This window comes from Pan troglodytes, chromosome 21, assembly GCF_028858775.2.
Source record: "Pan troglodytes isolate AG18354 chromosome 21, NHGRI_mPanTro3-v2.0_pri, whole genome shotgun sequence".
Taxonomy (NCBI): Eukaryota; Metazoa; Chordata; class Mammalia; order Primates; family Hominidae; genus Pan; species Pan troglodytes.
This window is the reverse complement of record NC_072419.2, coordinates 9,204,321-9,218,365: the sequence shown is the minus strand read 5'-3', so window position 1 is coordinate 9,218,365 and position 14,045 is coordinate 9,204,321. Positions and strand designations below refer to the sequence as shown.

At 41.1% G+C, this 14,045-nt stretch overlaps 1 protein-coding gene across 1 annotated transcript in view; it reads right to left on the bottom strand.

Annotated features, from left to right (window-relative positions):
• Window positions 1-14,045, bottom strand: part of TMC2 (transmembrane channel like 2) — an 86,779-nt gene that overhangs the window by 58,205 nt on the left and 14,529 nt on the right. The window contains exons 3-5 of the mRNA XM_009436705.4: window positions 12,098-12,188; window positions 5,165-5,246; window positions 4,352-4,458 (exon numbers count right to left, since the gene is read on the bottom strand). Coding sequence (XP_009434980.2) covers window positions 4,352-4,458; window positions 5,165-5,246; window positions 12,098-12,188 — 280 coding nt within the window. The remainder of the gene's footprint in view (window positions 1-4,351; window positions 4,459-5,164; window positions 5,247-12,097; window positions 12,189-14,045) is intronic.

Genomic DNA, 14,045 nt, shown 5'->3' with positions numbered 1-14,045 from the left:
GAGACAAAAAAAGTATACTGCAATGCAAAAGGGGATACACCTTTAGATACACTGTGATTTTAGAAAATAAGAAATGACTGTATTTAAGTCACTAAACTTTAAAATGTAAGTTGAAATGGAAAGTTCAGGATAGTGAGGGTTATGTAGGTAATAAAATTGAGGAAAATTAATTAGAGGACTTCAGTGTATATGTAATATTTCATTTTTTAGGCATGGTGATGAGCAAGTAGGCTCATTCATTATATCTTTTCATATGTCTGAAATAATTTAGTTGTTATTTTTAAGGGGAAGTATCATAAGAGGTTTACAGACTGAATGCTTGCTATGTAAACCTAAAGCACAGCTTCCTTAAAGACCTTATAATGTACATTAGCAGTTTTCAACCCTAGCTGCATAATAGAATCACCTGGGGAGCTGCATTAGTCATCTACTGCTATATAACAAATTACCCTAAAATGTTAGAGGCTTAAAAAAACACACAATTATTATCTCACTGTTTCTGTGACTAGCATTTTGGGTATGGCTTAGCTGGATCCTTCGCTTCCAGGATCTTTCACAAGGCTGCAACCAAAATTTCTGCTTTGGTCTCATTTGAAGGTTTGACTGGGGAAGAATCTGCCTTAAAATGTGCTTATGTGAGGCTGGGCGTGGTGGCTCACGCCTGTAATCCCAGCACTTTGGGAGGCTAAGACAGGTGGATCATGAGGTCAGGATTCAAGACCAGCCTGGCCAAGATGCCGAAATCCCGTCTCTACTAAAAATACAAAAATTAGCAGGGCGTGGTGGCACACGCCTGTAATCCCAGCTACTCAGGAACCTGAGGCAGGAGAATTGCTTGAACCTGGGTGGCAGAGGTTGCAGTGAGCTGAGATCATGCCACTGCACTTCAGCCTGGGTGACAGAGCAAGACTCCATCTCAAAAAAAAAAAAAAAAGAGTGCTTATGTGGTTGTTGCTGGGTTGCTGGACTAAGGGCCTCAGTTCCTTGCTGGCCATTGTCCAAAGGCCACACTCAGTTCCTTGCCAGGTGGGCGTCTCCAATCTGTCAGACTGCTTCATTAAGGCACCCAAACCAAGAGGGGAATCAACAGAGAATTCTGCCAGCAAGATGGAAATCACTATCTTTCATAACCTAACCATTCTATATTCTATTTGTTAAAAGCAAGTCTCTAGGTCTAGCCTATATTCAAAGGGAGGCATTACATAAGGACATGAATACCAGGAGAGAAGGATCATTGGAGGTTATTATAGAAGTCTGCTTTCCACAGAAGCTTTTAAAACAGAGATAACAAGACCATACCCTCAGAGTCAAATTTATTTGACTGGGGGTGAGCCTAAGATCTGGTGTTCTTAAAGTCCCCTGGTGATTTTCACATACATCCAGTGTTGGAAGAGAAGTACATAAACTTGTCATCCAGTGGGGCCTTGCCAGCCAGCTCCTGCAGCATAACTGAGGGTTCCTCAGGGATCACGTAGACATCCTGGGTTGTGCAGGCAATGGCAATTAAAGATAAACAAGGCTCATTCTTACATTCAGAGCTGTTTAATTTCATAAAGTGGTATTGAGAGTTTGTGGCAAAAGGAAAATGAATATAAGGAGAAGTTTCGTTAAAGTTGCGTTCAAGGCCAGGGATGGTGGCTCATGCCTGTAATCCCAACACTTTGGGAGGCTGAGGCGAGCAGATCGCTTAAGGTCAGGAGTTTGAGACCAGCCTGGCCAACATGGCGAAACCCCATCTCTACTAAAAATACAAAAACTAGCCGGGTCTGGTGGTGCGTGCCTGTAATCCCAGCTACTTGGGAGGCTGAGGCACGAGAATTGCTGGAACCCAGGAGGTGGAGGCTGCAGTGAGCCAAGACTGTGCCACTGCACTCCAGCCCAGGAGATAGAATGAGGCTCTGTCTCTCTCTCTATATATATATAAATAATTTTTTAAAAAAGTCATGTTTGAGCACTTCTACTATCTTATCCCTGGACCCTCTGGTTCACTATGCTTCATTTTAAAACACCCATGGGTCATGGGGATATCTCTGAACCTTGGCTTATGCTGAAGACCCTTGAGCCCTGAAGTTCTCCGTGTCTTTGACCAACAGGACACTTCCTTTAGATGTGCAATGAATTTGGATGTGTCTGATTCCCACATGGCCAATTTCCCATCATCCTAAATAAGAAGGCATCTTGAGACACCCCACACCCTAATTGCTGTTATCCAACCTGTCATCAAGACTTGTCCGTGCACTTCACTCTGATTCCTCTCTTTTAACCCATTCCCATTGATACTACCCGGATCTAGCACTGACCTACTGCAACAGGCTCCTACCTGGTCTAAGCCTCTTCCCTTCTCCCCTATTTCCCTTCTTCCCTTCTCCTTCTTCCCAAGCCAAGCCTCCTCTTTCCAGCAAAGCATCTCTCTCTCTGTCTTACTCTCAACCCACTCCAATATGGTTTTCCCAATCACCTGCCAATCAAATCAAGGTTCTCTAGCACGAATGGTTCAGATCTTGGCTGCTTCATTGGAATGCACCAATCACTAAGTTTTTATTGTTTAAAATAAATGTTCCCTCATAAAAATATTAAAGACTTACATAAATTATACCAAATTTAATGTTCTCTTTTAAAAAGCAACCGAGTGTCCTTAAAATTGCTCAACTTCCCCCAAACCTGCCTTTTTATGGACCACTGCACAGCAAAATTTCAGAGATGTCTCATAGGCCTGTGGCATTTAAATGTGCTCTCTTCTCATGGAATAAAAGCTTCCAAGAAGAAAGCCAAGAGCTTTGTGAAGGTAAATTTCCCCATTGACTACCGAGGAAAACATTTCATATTTACCTGACTATGGAGGAGATAAATGAGACTTCCTATTAGCTTTTGACAATATTTTCCCCCTGGGGAGAACCAGACTTGGTGTAAGAGTGTTTGTGTACGCTTGACAGTGACGTTTAAAATGCTAACTTCTGGGTCAGAGAGTGATATTGGCATAAGAATATATGTAGGGCTCAGTGGACTCAGAACCCTTGATTTCTAGGTGTGTTTATGAAAGAGTACAAAGGCTAGTTAATGACATATTTGTAAGCACACATTTTGAGTAATATAGAAAAGAATTCAACAATTTTATGAATAATGTAACACTCCTTTGCTACCAAAGGCTATTATAATGCATGGTCAACCTCCTCCAATAAATCTGATTTAATTCACATTATGTGAAAGGTTTTTAATGTCCTGAAAGTGGCTGTGCAGAAAAGTTAAGCATGTAACTGCAGATAGAATTGACTCCAATATGCTCACAGAACCATTTATAACAAAATAGGAGTCAGTAAGTCATCAAAGAACCGATTAATACACCTGTGAGGAGGAAAATACTAAATGCAGACATACTGTTCCTCTGAGAGCTGTTGAAGTAGACCCACTTGTGTACCCAGCACCAGCACCAAGGATTTCAGTCAGGACTGTAGCAATTGTAGCAATTGCTGTGCTCAGTGCTTAGTGAGCCACAGGCTCCTTGGAAAAGACCCTAAGCCTTCACTCTGGGGACCTGAGATCCAATTCACAATGATCTTATTGTGTGACTTTGCACAAATTGCTTATTACCCCTTTTTTGTTTCTCAATTAATCATCTGTAGATAAGAATCTATTTATGTCCATAATAAGATTATATCTGGGGCCAGGTGTGGTGGGTTATGCCTGTAATCCCAACACTTTGGGAGGCTGAGGTGGGAGGGCTACTTGAGCCCAGGAGTTCAAGGCTGCACTGAACCACGATCACATCACTGCCCTCCAACCTGGGCAACAGAGTGAGACCCTGTTTCTAAAAAAAACCTCCTTAAAAGATTATATATGGGAGAATAGTGAGGAGTGATAGTCAAATCCAAGTTTTTTTGGTGATAAATAATGATATAATGTATTCTATCCCTCTCTTTTTTCTGAGAGTAAAAGAAAAAAACTCATTGAAACATTAATTCTCCACTGATCTTAAGGTAAAATGAGAAGTAGAAAAGTGTAAGATTCACCTACTAATTAAGGAACAAAGTATTTTGGTTCCATTCTTTGTACTTAACTATCTGGGTAATTGATGTGAGTACATTAGGTCGTAGGTTGGTGCAAAAGTAATTGTAGTTTTTGCCATTACTTTTAATTTTATAAATTTACTTTTCATGGCAGTAATTTATAAATTACTTTTAATGGCAAAAAATTAAAATTACTTTTAATGCAAAACAATTACTTTTGCACCAGCCTAATAGCATTTTAAATGAATGACTGATTCTTTGTAAAACAGGAAGTATTTGGTTGATAATTGATGACGGTGGTCATAAGCCTCAACTCTATCCAAAGATTTAGGAAGTTCTTTTCTTACCTCTGGGATTATGACTAGACCAAATATTAAGCCAAAAAGGACAAGGTTAACTCCATACATCCATCGGAGAAAGATGAAATACGATGCCACTGAAGAACCAAAGTGACCTAGAAAGAGAAAAGACGGTGGGTATGAGTGCTGCAGAAGGAAAAAATGGACACTATTGAGCACTTTATGTGTGTGGTGGATTCAATTTTTACATCAGTCTGTTGAATGACACCTGGATCTCCCTTTCTTTTCCTGGATAAATAACCTGAGGCTCTTTGGGGTTAACTAACTTGCCTAAGTGCCCACAGTCAGAAAGTGAAAAAGCAGAATTTAAATCTTGGTCTGGGATGAGTGCGGTGGCTCACGTCTGTAATCCCAGCACTTTGGGAGGCTAAGGTGGGTGGATCACTTGAGGTTAGGAGTTCGAGACCAGCCTGGCCAACATGATGAAACCCTGTCTCTATTAAATATACAAAAAAATTAGCCAGGTGTGGTGGCCCAGACCTGTAACCCCAGCTACTCAGGAGGTTGAGACAGAAGAATCGCTTGAACCTAGGAGGTGAAGGCTGCAGTGAGCCAAGATCACACCACTGCACTCTAGCCTGGGCAACAGAGCGAGACTCTGTCTCAAAAATAAATAAATAAAAATAAATAAATAAATAAATAAATAATAAATCTTGGCCTGACATGTTCAAAACTCATTCTTTTTTCCTAATACAACAGAACCAATGAAATAATCTATTCAGAGGGCCAAGGAAACAATCCAAGCTCTTGGGAAACGCTTTAGGAAACCAATTAAAAAAACAGTGACACCAGCATACTCACTTTCAATGTCCTTGATCTTCATTTCCCAGGGGATACATTGAGTCTTGAAATTATCAAAATCTCTCTTAAATTTGACCCATTTCTGAAATAAAAGAGGTAAAACTCTCAGTTCCTTAACATGTCAACCTGGAGCACAAAGGGGCATGATGAGGGGCACGAGGAGGCCGACAGGTCAGCATGAGTCAGCATGGGTGAAGCTGCTGTCTTGCAGTCCCCAGCTCCTGCTGTCCTTGAGCCCAGGCTGCCAGAGGCAGGTGTTCAAACCTTTACTTCCCCAACGTCAGGCCTGGAGTGAGAGACAAGTGAGGGCCACCCCTTACTGTGCTGATAAAATTTCTGGTTTGGACAGTTTATAGATAAAGTGAGAAATTCTCTGTACGATTTCTGATTTGGAGGGTCCGATTGAGTTAGCAACCTCTGATATGACTTTCTTCAACTTAAAACAAAAATTCAAAGGTAGAAGGAACTCTGGCTACTCTCAGACCCACGTCTGGCAGACAGCCAAGTGCCTCTCTCTGATAGGAACTGTCGCAAAATTGCACGGGTGGTGCAACTGATAAGGAGATCTCAACCCATAGCTGAACATTCTTCTCCTGGGGGAACAACAGCCTCGCTTTTCTGAAAAGAGTCAGAAAGGCATGTTGCCCCCTCCTGTGATCTGTTCCCAGCTAGACACCCAGACTATGTACCAAACAGAAACCTGATCAGCTGTCTTTCTGTGGCTGGGTGTTGTTTTGTCAACTCTCCAAGGGACTGCTCTCCACCAGCCCCACATTGTGGAAACAAATCCATTTGTAATAAAACAAATACTCATAGAAAGCTGAGGTAGAAATACTCATAGAAAGCATAAGAGGTAGTAGAGAGCAGATCCTAAGATCAGTTCCCATTATTATTATTATTGTTATTTTGAGATGGAGTCTCACTCTGTTGCCCAGGCTGGAGTGCAGTAGCGCAATCTTGGTTCACTGCAACCTCCACCTCCCGGGTTCAAGCTATTCTCCTGCCTCAGCCTCCTGAGTAGCTGGGATTACAAGCACGCACCACCACGCCTGGCCAATTTTTCTATTTTTAGTAGAGATGGGTTTCACCATGTTGGCCAGGCAGGCCTTGAACTCCTGATCTCAAGTGATCTGCCCGCCTCGACCTCCCAAAGTGTTGGGATTACAAGCTTGAGCCACTGTGCCTGGCCCAGTTCCTATTATTAAAAGGTCTCCTCAGAACTTGTTCATGGAGGACATGAGATTTTCCCCTGTAAAGTCACTAAAGTCCGCACCTGTGAAAAGAAGGGGCAAAAAATAAAGTCGGCAGAAGATGAAAGGGAAACGTTTCTCTTTTCAGACATGGTCTCACTCTGCTGCCCAGGCCGAGTGCAGGTGGCGCAAACATGGCTCACTGCAGCCTTGACCTCCTGGGCTCAAGTGATCTTCCTGCCTCAGCCTCCTGAGTAGCCAACACATTCGGCTAATTTTTTTTATTTTTTGTAGAGACAGGGTCTCACCATGCGGCCCAGGCTGGTCTCAAACTCCTGGGCTCAAGTGGTCCTCCTGCTTTCAGCCTCCCAAAGTGTTAGGATTTCAGGTGTGAGCCACCGCATCCATCAAAACGGGAAAAATTTTGTGAAGGAATCAGACAGGCTTCCAGACCTGGTTTTCCAGATATAGTTTTGACCATCTCCTGATTGAATGATTGTATAAAGAAGGGAACCAGCTGTCAGAAGAGGGAGATGGTCCCAGATGCAAAAGAGAGGAGAAGCCCATCAGCAGACTGGTTGATAACAGTGGCAAAGATAGGAAGGATATGGTGATTGGCAGAAAACAGACACTGGGCAGCCCAGTCTCATTGCTTCATCCGCCCTCCCTAGCTCTGAGACTGTGTTCAAAAATACTCTTTGGGCTGGGCGTGGTGGCTCATGCCTGTAATGCCAGCTTTTTGGGAGGCCGAGGTGGGTGGATCACTTGAGGTCATGAGTTCGAAACCAGCCTGGCTAACATAGTGAAACCCTGTCTCTACTAAAAACAAATACAGGCTGGGGACGGTTGCTCATGCCTGTAATCTCAGCACTTTGGGAGGCCGAGGCAGGTGGATCACCTGAGGGCAGGAGTTCAAGACCAGCCTGGCCAACATGGTCAAACCCTGTCTCTACTAAAAATACAATACTTAGCTGGGCGTGGTGGCAGGCACCTGTAATCCCAGCTATTCAGGAGGCTGAGGCAGGGGAGTCACTTGACCCAGGAGGCGGAGGTTGCAGTGAGCCAAGATCGCACCACTGCACTCCAGCCTGGGTGACAGAGCGAGACTCCATCTCAAAAAAAAAAAAACAAAAACAAGAAAAACCCCCAAACCCAAAAATACTCTGACTATTTGGCTTCCTAGGTAGGTCTGCCTATAAAGAGAGCATTTGCCTTAAGTATTTTGGTTTCTATGGCAGTGACTTTCACTGCAAATTCACAGATAGGAATTGGGATGATGGTTTAGCTTCTCGTATTACTAACTCAGCTATCAAAAATAAAAGGCATGGCTGCTGTGGACTTCAAATTTTCCATCTTGCATCACTTATTTCTTCTTGTAAGTTAATAATCCAGCATCTGGTTTCATGTAGCAGTCTCATAAGCTTTATTAATGCGAGTCCTCCCTCGAGAGATGGATCCCCTGTCAGGGTGCTGATAAAATCAGTATAAAATATAGGCTTGCAAGACTGAGGACCAGCAGGGGTAATGAACATTGCCAAGTGAGGTCCCTGGAGGCACAGCCTGCCGGTCGGTTCCTTGGCAACCACCTGACAGCCCCTCAAGGCTGTGGATATCTCGGACTGAAAAGTGAGGCCCCAGAACTGGAGCAGAGGCAGAGAGAGGCCTGGGAGATGCTCTGGCACGGATTCTCTTATCCTTCATTGGTTGACAGAGTCAGAAAACTGGACTGGGGCATGGGCAGAAGATTCCAAGCCCCTTTCTCAGGCCTGTGTGAGGTGGTTGCTGCTGGTCCTAGGATGGGTTTAGTTGTCATGCTGTCTTGCCCTCCAGCTATACATAGGAAAAAAGTTTCAAGTCATGGTGGAGCAAGACACAGGCAAGCTACATGTCCTGTCAATAAAATCAGGATCTGGGTGACTAAAATGAAAACAACCAGTGAGGCCTGGGAAATATTATTGCAGAACAGGGAAAAAGGGACACCATTCTTTGATATTTGTGGAAAACATTTCCTCCAAGATACATACATAAATTCTAGAAAGCAGTTCAGCATTCCTAATAGGATGCAAGAAATATGGCTTCTAAAGTAAAGGATATCAATTTGAAAAGAATACAGATGAGATATGGAAGGATTACAAGGAAGCTAAGAGCTTAGTCATTGAATGAAAAAAACATTAGACAAAATAAAGACTATAATTGACACAGAGGAAAATGGATTCCATGATATTGAGAATAAACCTGATAAATTTCTGAGATTGCAAAGAGAAAGAAGCAAAGAGCTAAAAAATAACGTGGAAAAGTAAATATGGGGGATGGGGGTGGGGGGAGGCAATCCTTTTCCTAAGGGGGAAGCTAGAACTATGTGAACAGAAACATGGTTTAACAGAATCATTTATCAAAGATGTATTTGTCTAGAGACCTGCTGTACAACACAATGTTTACACTTAACAACACGGTATTGTGTACTTAATTAGTTAAAAAGCTAAATCTCAAGTGTTCTTACTGCAATAAAAAAGCAGTGAATACAAATTAAAGAAAGAATAATAAGCTGTTTTTTTACCCAATAGATTAGCACAAAGTTAAAAAGACGGTAACATTCATAACTAGTGAAGATAAGCCATTCTCCGACTTTGTTCCTTTGAGTATGAGTTGCTATAGATTGGGGAAAATAGTTTGAAAAATGTGTAGTAAAAGTTAAAGTTAAAATATGCACACTTTTGAACTAGCAGTACTATTTGAGGGACTGTCTTGTTGTGATTTTAAAAAACACGTGGATCCAAGATAAATGTATAAAGATGTTTGTTGAAGCATTGTTTGTCACAGTAAAAATCTAGAAAAAAATATACTTGAACAGCACATTCTTCATTGGAAAAAATAAGATGTGAGTGTGCAGTTGGTAAGTGGTAAATAGTCTCTAGACAAAATTAATAAAATGACCTATAGAGAGTTGTCTGGCAAGTATAACTGGAAAATGAGAAAAAATAATATTGGGAATAAGAAAGATTGAGGCCGGGCATGGTGGCTTACTCCTGTAATCCCAGCACTTTGGGAGGCTGAGGCAGGAGGATCACCTGAGGTCAGGAGTTCGAGACCAGCCTGGCCAACGTGGTGAAACATCGCATCTACTAAAAATACAAAAATTAGCCGGGTATGGTGGTGCATGCCCATAATCCCAGCTACTTGGGAGGCTGAGGCAGGAGAATTGCTTGAACCTGGGAGGCAGAGGTTGTAGTGAGCCGAGATAATGCTGCTGCACTCTAGCCTGGGCGACAGAGAAAAAAAAACAAAAAAACAAAGGAATAAGAAAGATTCGAACCCAACAGATATAAAAAGTAATTACAAATTTATGGGGCTACCATATGCGACTTTCTGTTAACATATGAAAATTTTAATGAAATGATCAAGTTTCAGGAAGAATATGAATTATTGAAATGGTCTCAAGAAAAAGTTAAAACTTGAGTACATCAATAAACTGAATACTTGAAAAAAATTTCAAGGTATTCTATAAAAATGGCTCTCGATCTCTACTATTGAAAGGTTATCATCTTTAAAATTAACAAAAAGTGTATTATCATGCTCCCAAAACTGATTTACAGCATAAAGAGGAGGTAACGCTATTCATTTACAATTATAACGCAAGTGCAGTCCTAATGTTAAAATCTGCCAAGATACTGCACATGCATACACTTGTGTACAAACACACACAAATTCAGATCAATCTTATGAAAATGTATGTAAAAATCATAAATAAAATATCGGAAAATCAAACGTGTCTGTGGAATTAAAAGTAATGTACCATGACTGAGGTTATCCCAGAAATAAAAAAAAATTAATAACATAAAGGAAAAGGTGTTTAATAAAACCTAATTATCTATTTCCAATGAAATGGAAGTCTTACTAAACAACAACTAGACAATAATTTTTTACGGTGACAAAGAAAATCTATTTCAAGCCATCAACTCCCATCAGCTTAGTGTGAAAGTCATTAGAGTCATTCTCATTAAAGTGATGCAAAGATAAGGAGAGCTATGATCACCATTATCAACTGATGCTGTTCTAGGATGGCTAGTTCACATTTTAGAATTGGAATGAGATGTCACATTTAGGAGAACCCAACAAAAACATCTTTATGAACATAATCAGATGAAAAAGATTAGAATTAATAAGAGAGAGGCCGGGCGTGGTGGCTCACACCTGTAATCCCAGCACTTTGGGAGGCCGAGGCGGGCGGATCACAAGGTCAAGAGATCGAGACCATCCTGGCTAACACGGTGAAACCCCGTCCCTACTGAAACTACAAAAAAATTAGCCGGGTGTAGTGGCGGGCGCCTGTAGTCCCAGCTACTCGGGAGGCTGAGGCAGGAGAATGGCGTGAACCCGGGAGGCAGAGCTTGCAGTGAGCCGAGGTCGCGCCACTGCATTCCAGCCTGGGCAACAGAGTGAGACGCCGTCTCAAAAAAAAAAGAAAAGAAAAAAAAAATTAATAAGAGAGTACCATAAGAGAACCAGATATAAAATTAGCACACAAATTTGTAGCTTTCTTACATACTACCAATAACTAGTTATTAAATAATTGAAAAATGATCGCATTTGCAAAAGCAACTAGGCTATCAAATGTGCAGAAATAAAACATGGAAAAGATCTATAGGGAGAAAATGACAAACTTTGCTTAAGGATATAATATATGCTTGAGAAATGTATGGTATCCTAGATGTGAAGACTAAATATCATATAGATAAGGAAGTCCCAAATTAAATACAGGATTAAAAGAAATTCCAACCAAAATCTCAATACGCTATGGTGGAACTTGGCAAAGGGATTTTTAAAATGCATGTAGAAACATGGGCAAGACAGCCAAGACTTTTTTTTTTTAAAAAAACAAAGTTTTATCAGGGTGTGGTGGAGTGCACCTGTAGTCCTAGCTACTCAGGAGGCTGAGGCTGAGGCTGGAGGATCTCTTGAGCCCAGGAGTTCAAGGCTGCAGTGAGCTCTTGAGCCAAGGAGTTCAAGGCTGCCACTAAGGCTGGAGTGGTGACGCTGCACTCCAGCCTTAGTGGCAGAGTGAGACTCTGTTTCTAAAAACAAACAAACAAAAAACCAAAGGTAAAAAGGGGAACCTAGAACTACCAGGCATTTGATGTCATTGAGGTAATGACATCAAATGATTGTTCAGAATAAAAGCCCTGAAACGGGCTCTGTACAAGAATTAAGTGAATGAGAATGGTAGTTTTTCAAATCAGTGGGTAAAGGAAGGATACTTCAGTAAGTCTCACATTAAATATCCAACATGAAACATTACCCTAACTTAAATCAGATGCCCAGGTTATGATACAACTCAACAAAACAGAGCTGCCCCCATCCCTCTGGGGACATCGCTGTTTATCATCCACGTGACCCTGATCACACCACAGCCCTTCTGGGTCTCCACCAACTCAACCTGTCCTGATTTGGGGTTTGGAAAATAAAATCCCAGTGGTTTTAACATCATTAGTTCTCTAAGTGTATTCACTGGAGAGAAGACAAGTCTCAAATGTATTGAAGCCCTCACAGTTAGTATGGAGAAATTGGCAGGATACGATTGGTTTCCATGCCTAGATGGATCAGAATGGTCAGGTGGCCCTCACACCCAGGATTCTGGGGGCAGCTGGGCAAAAAATGGCGAAGCTGGGCAGGTGCCTAAGTTGGTCCCCAGATTCCAAAGCTGAGCAAGCCCTCCCAACAGATTCACTGCCCCCACCCCACACACCTTGGCCATCAGCATCTTGTAGGCATATAGTCGCTTGCCTTTCCCCTTTCCCAAGGCACCTTCATACTTCTCCACAAATTCCTGGGCCTCCCTGCTTAGAAAAAAAAAAAAAAAAAAAGCAGGAATTCAGTTAGCACCTAACCAGAGGAAATCTGAATTATGAAGGCTCAAACACATGTGTGAACCTTATGTCTTTGTATACCTCTGGTTAAAATATTAATTCCATGAAGGCACAACATTCTGTCTGTTTTATCCACTGAAGTTTCCCAAGTGCTGAAAAGAGTGCGTGGTACATAACAGGCATGGTAGGCAGAACTGTGGCCCCTGTGACCTTCGTCTGCTGGTGTTCCACCCATGAATATAATATGTTACATGGCAAAAAGGACTTTTAAAATGTAATTAAGATTACTGATTTTATTTTATTTATTTATTTATTTTTAGAGATAGGGTCTCACTGTGTTGCTCAGGCTGCTCTTGAACTCCTGAGCTCAAGCAGTCACCTGCCTCGGCCTCCCAAAGTGCTGGGATTACAGGTGTGAACCACCATGCCCGGCCAAGATTATTGATTTTAAAATAAGGAGATTATTCTGGGTCATCTGCATGGCCCCAGTGTAATAAAATAATATGAGCCCTTAAAAACAGAAGAGAAGTTTCTTAAGAAATCTCCAAATTGCTTTCCACGATGGTTGAACTAATTTACATTCCCACCAACAATGTATACGTGTTTTTTTTGTTTTTTTGTTTTGTTTTTCCACACCCTCACCAGCATCTGTTAGGTTTTGACTTTTTAATAATAGCCATTCTGACTGGTGGAAGATGGTGTGTCACTGTGGTTTCGATTTGCATTTTTCTGATAATTAGTGATGATGAGAATTTTCTCATATGTTTGTTGGAGGCTTGTATGTCTTCTTTTGAGAAGTGTTTGTTCATATTCTTTGTCCACTTTTTAATGGAGTTATTTGTTTTTTGCTTGTTGAATTGTGTAAGTTCTTTACAGATTTTGGATATTAGACTTTTGTCAGATGCATAGTTTCAGAATATTTTCTCCATTCTGTAGGTTGTCTGTTTACTCTGCTGATAGTTTCTTTTGTTGTGCAGCAGCTTTTTAGTTTGATTAGGTCCCATGTGTCAATTTTTGTTTTTGTTGCAGTTGCTTTTGAGGACTTAGTCGTAAATTCTTTCCCAAGGCCAATATCCAGAATGATATTTCCTAGGTTTTCTTCTAGGATTTTAATAATTTTACGTCTTCCATTTAAGTATTTAATCCATCTTGTGCTGATTTTTGTGTATGGTGAGAGGCGGGGGTCCAGTTTCACTCTTCTGCATATGTCTAGCCAGTTATCCCAGCACCATTTGTTGAATAGGGAGTCCTTCCCCATTGCTTGTTTTTGTTGATTTTATTGAAGATCAGATGGTTGTAGGTGGGCAGCTTTATTTCTGCATTCTCTATTCAGTTCCATTGGTCTACGTGTCTGTTTTTGTACCAGTACTGTGCTGTTTTCGTTACTGTAGCCTCATAGTATAGTTTGAAGTTGAGTAATGTGATGCCTCTGGCTTTGTTCTTTTTGTTTAGGATTGCTTTGGCTGTTTGGGCTCATTTTTGGTTCCTATGAATTTTAGAATCTTTTTTTCTATTTCTGTGAAAAATGACATTGGTAGTTTGGTAGAAATAGCATTGAATCTGTAGATTGCTTTCAGTAGTATGGGCATTTTAATGATATCGATTCTTCCAATCCATGAGCACGGATTTTTTTTTTGGTATTACCTATGATTTCTTTAGTCATTGTATTGTAGTTCTCCTTGTAGAGATCTTTCACCTCCTTGGTTAGATGAATTCCAAGGTATTTTATTTTATTTTATTTTATTTTTGTGACTATTGTAAATGGGATTGTATTATTGATTTGGTTCTCTGCTTGAATGTTACTAGATCAAGAAATGCTCTTGATTT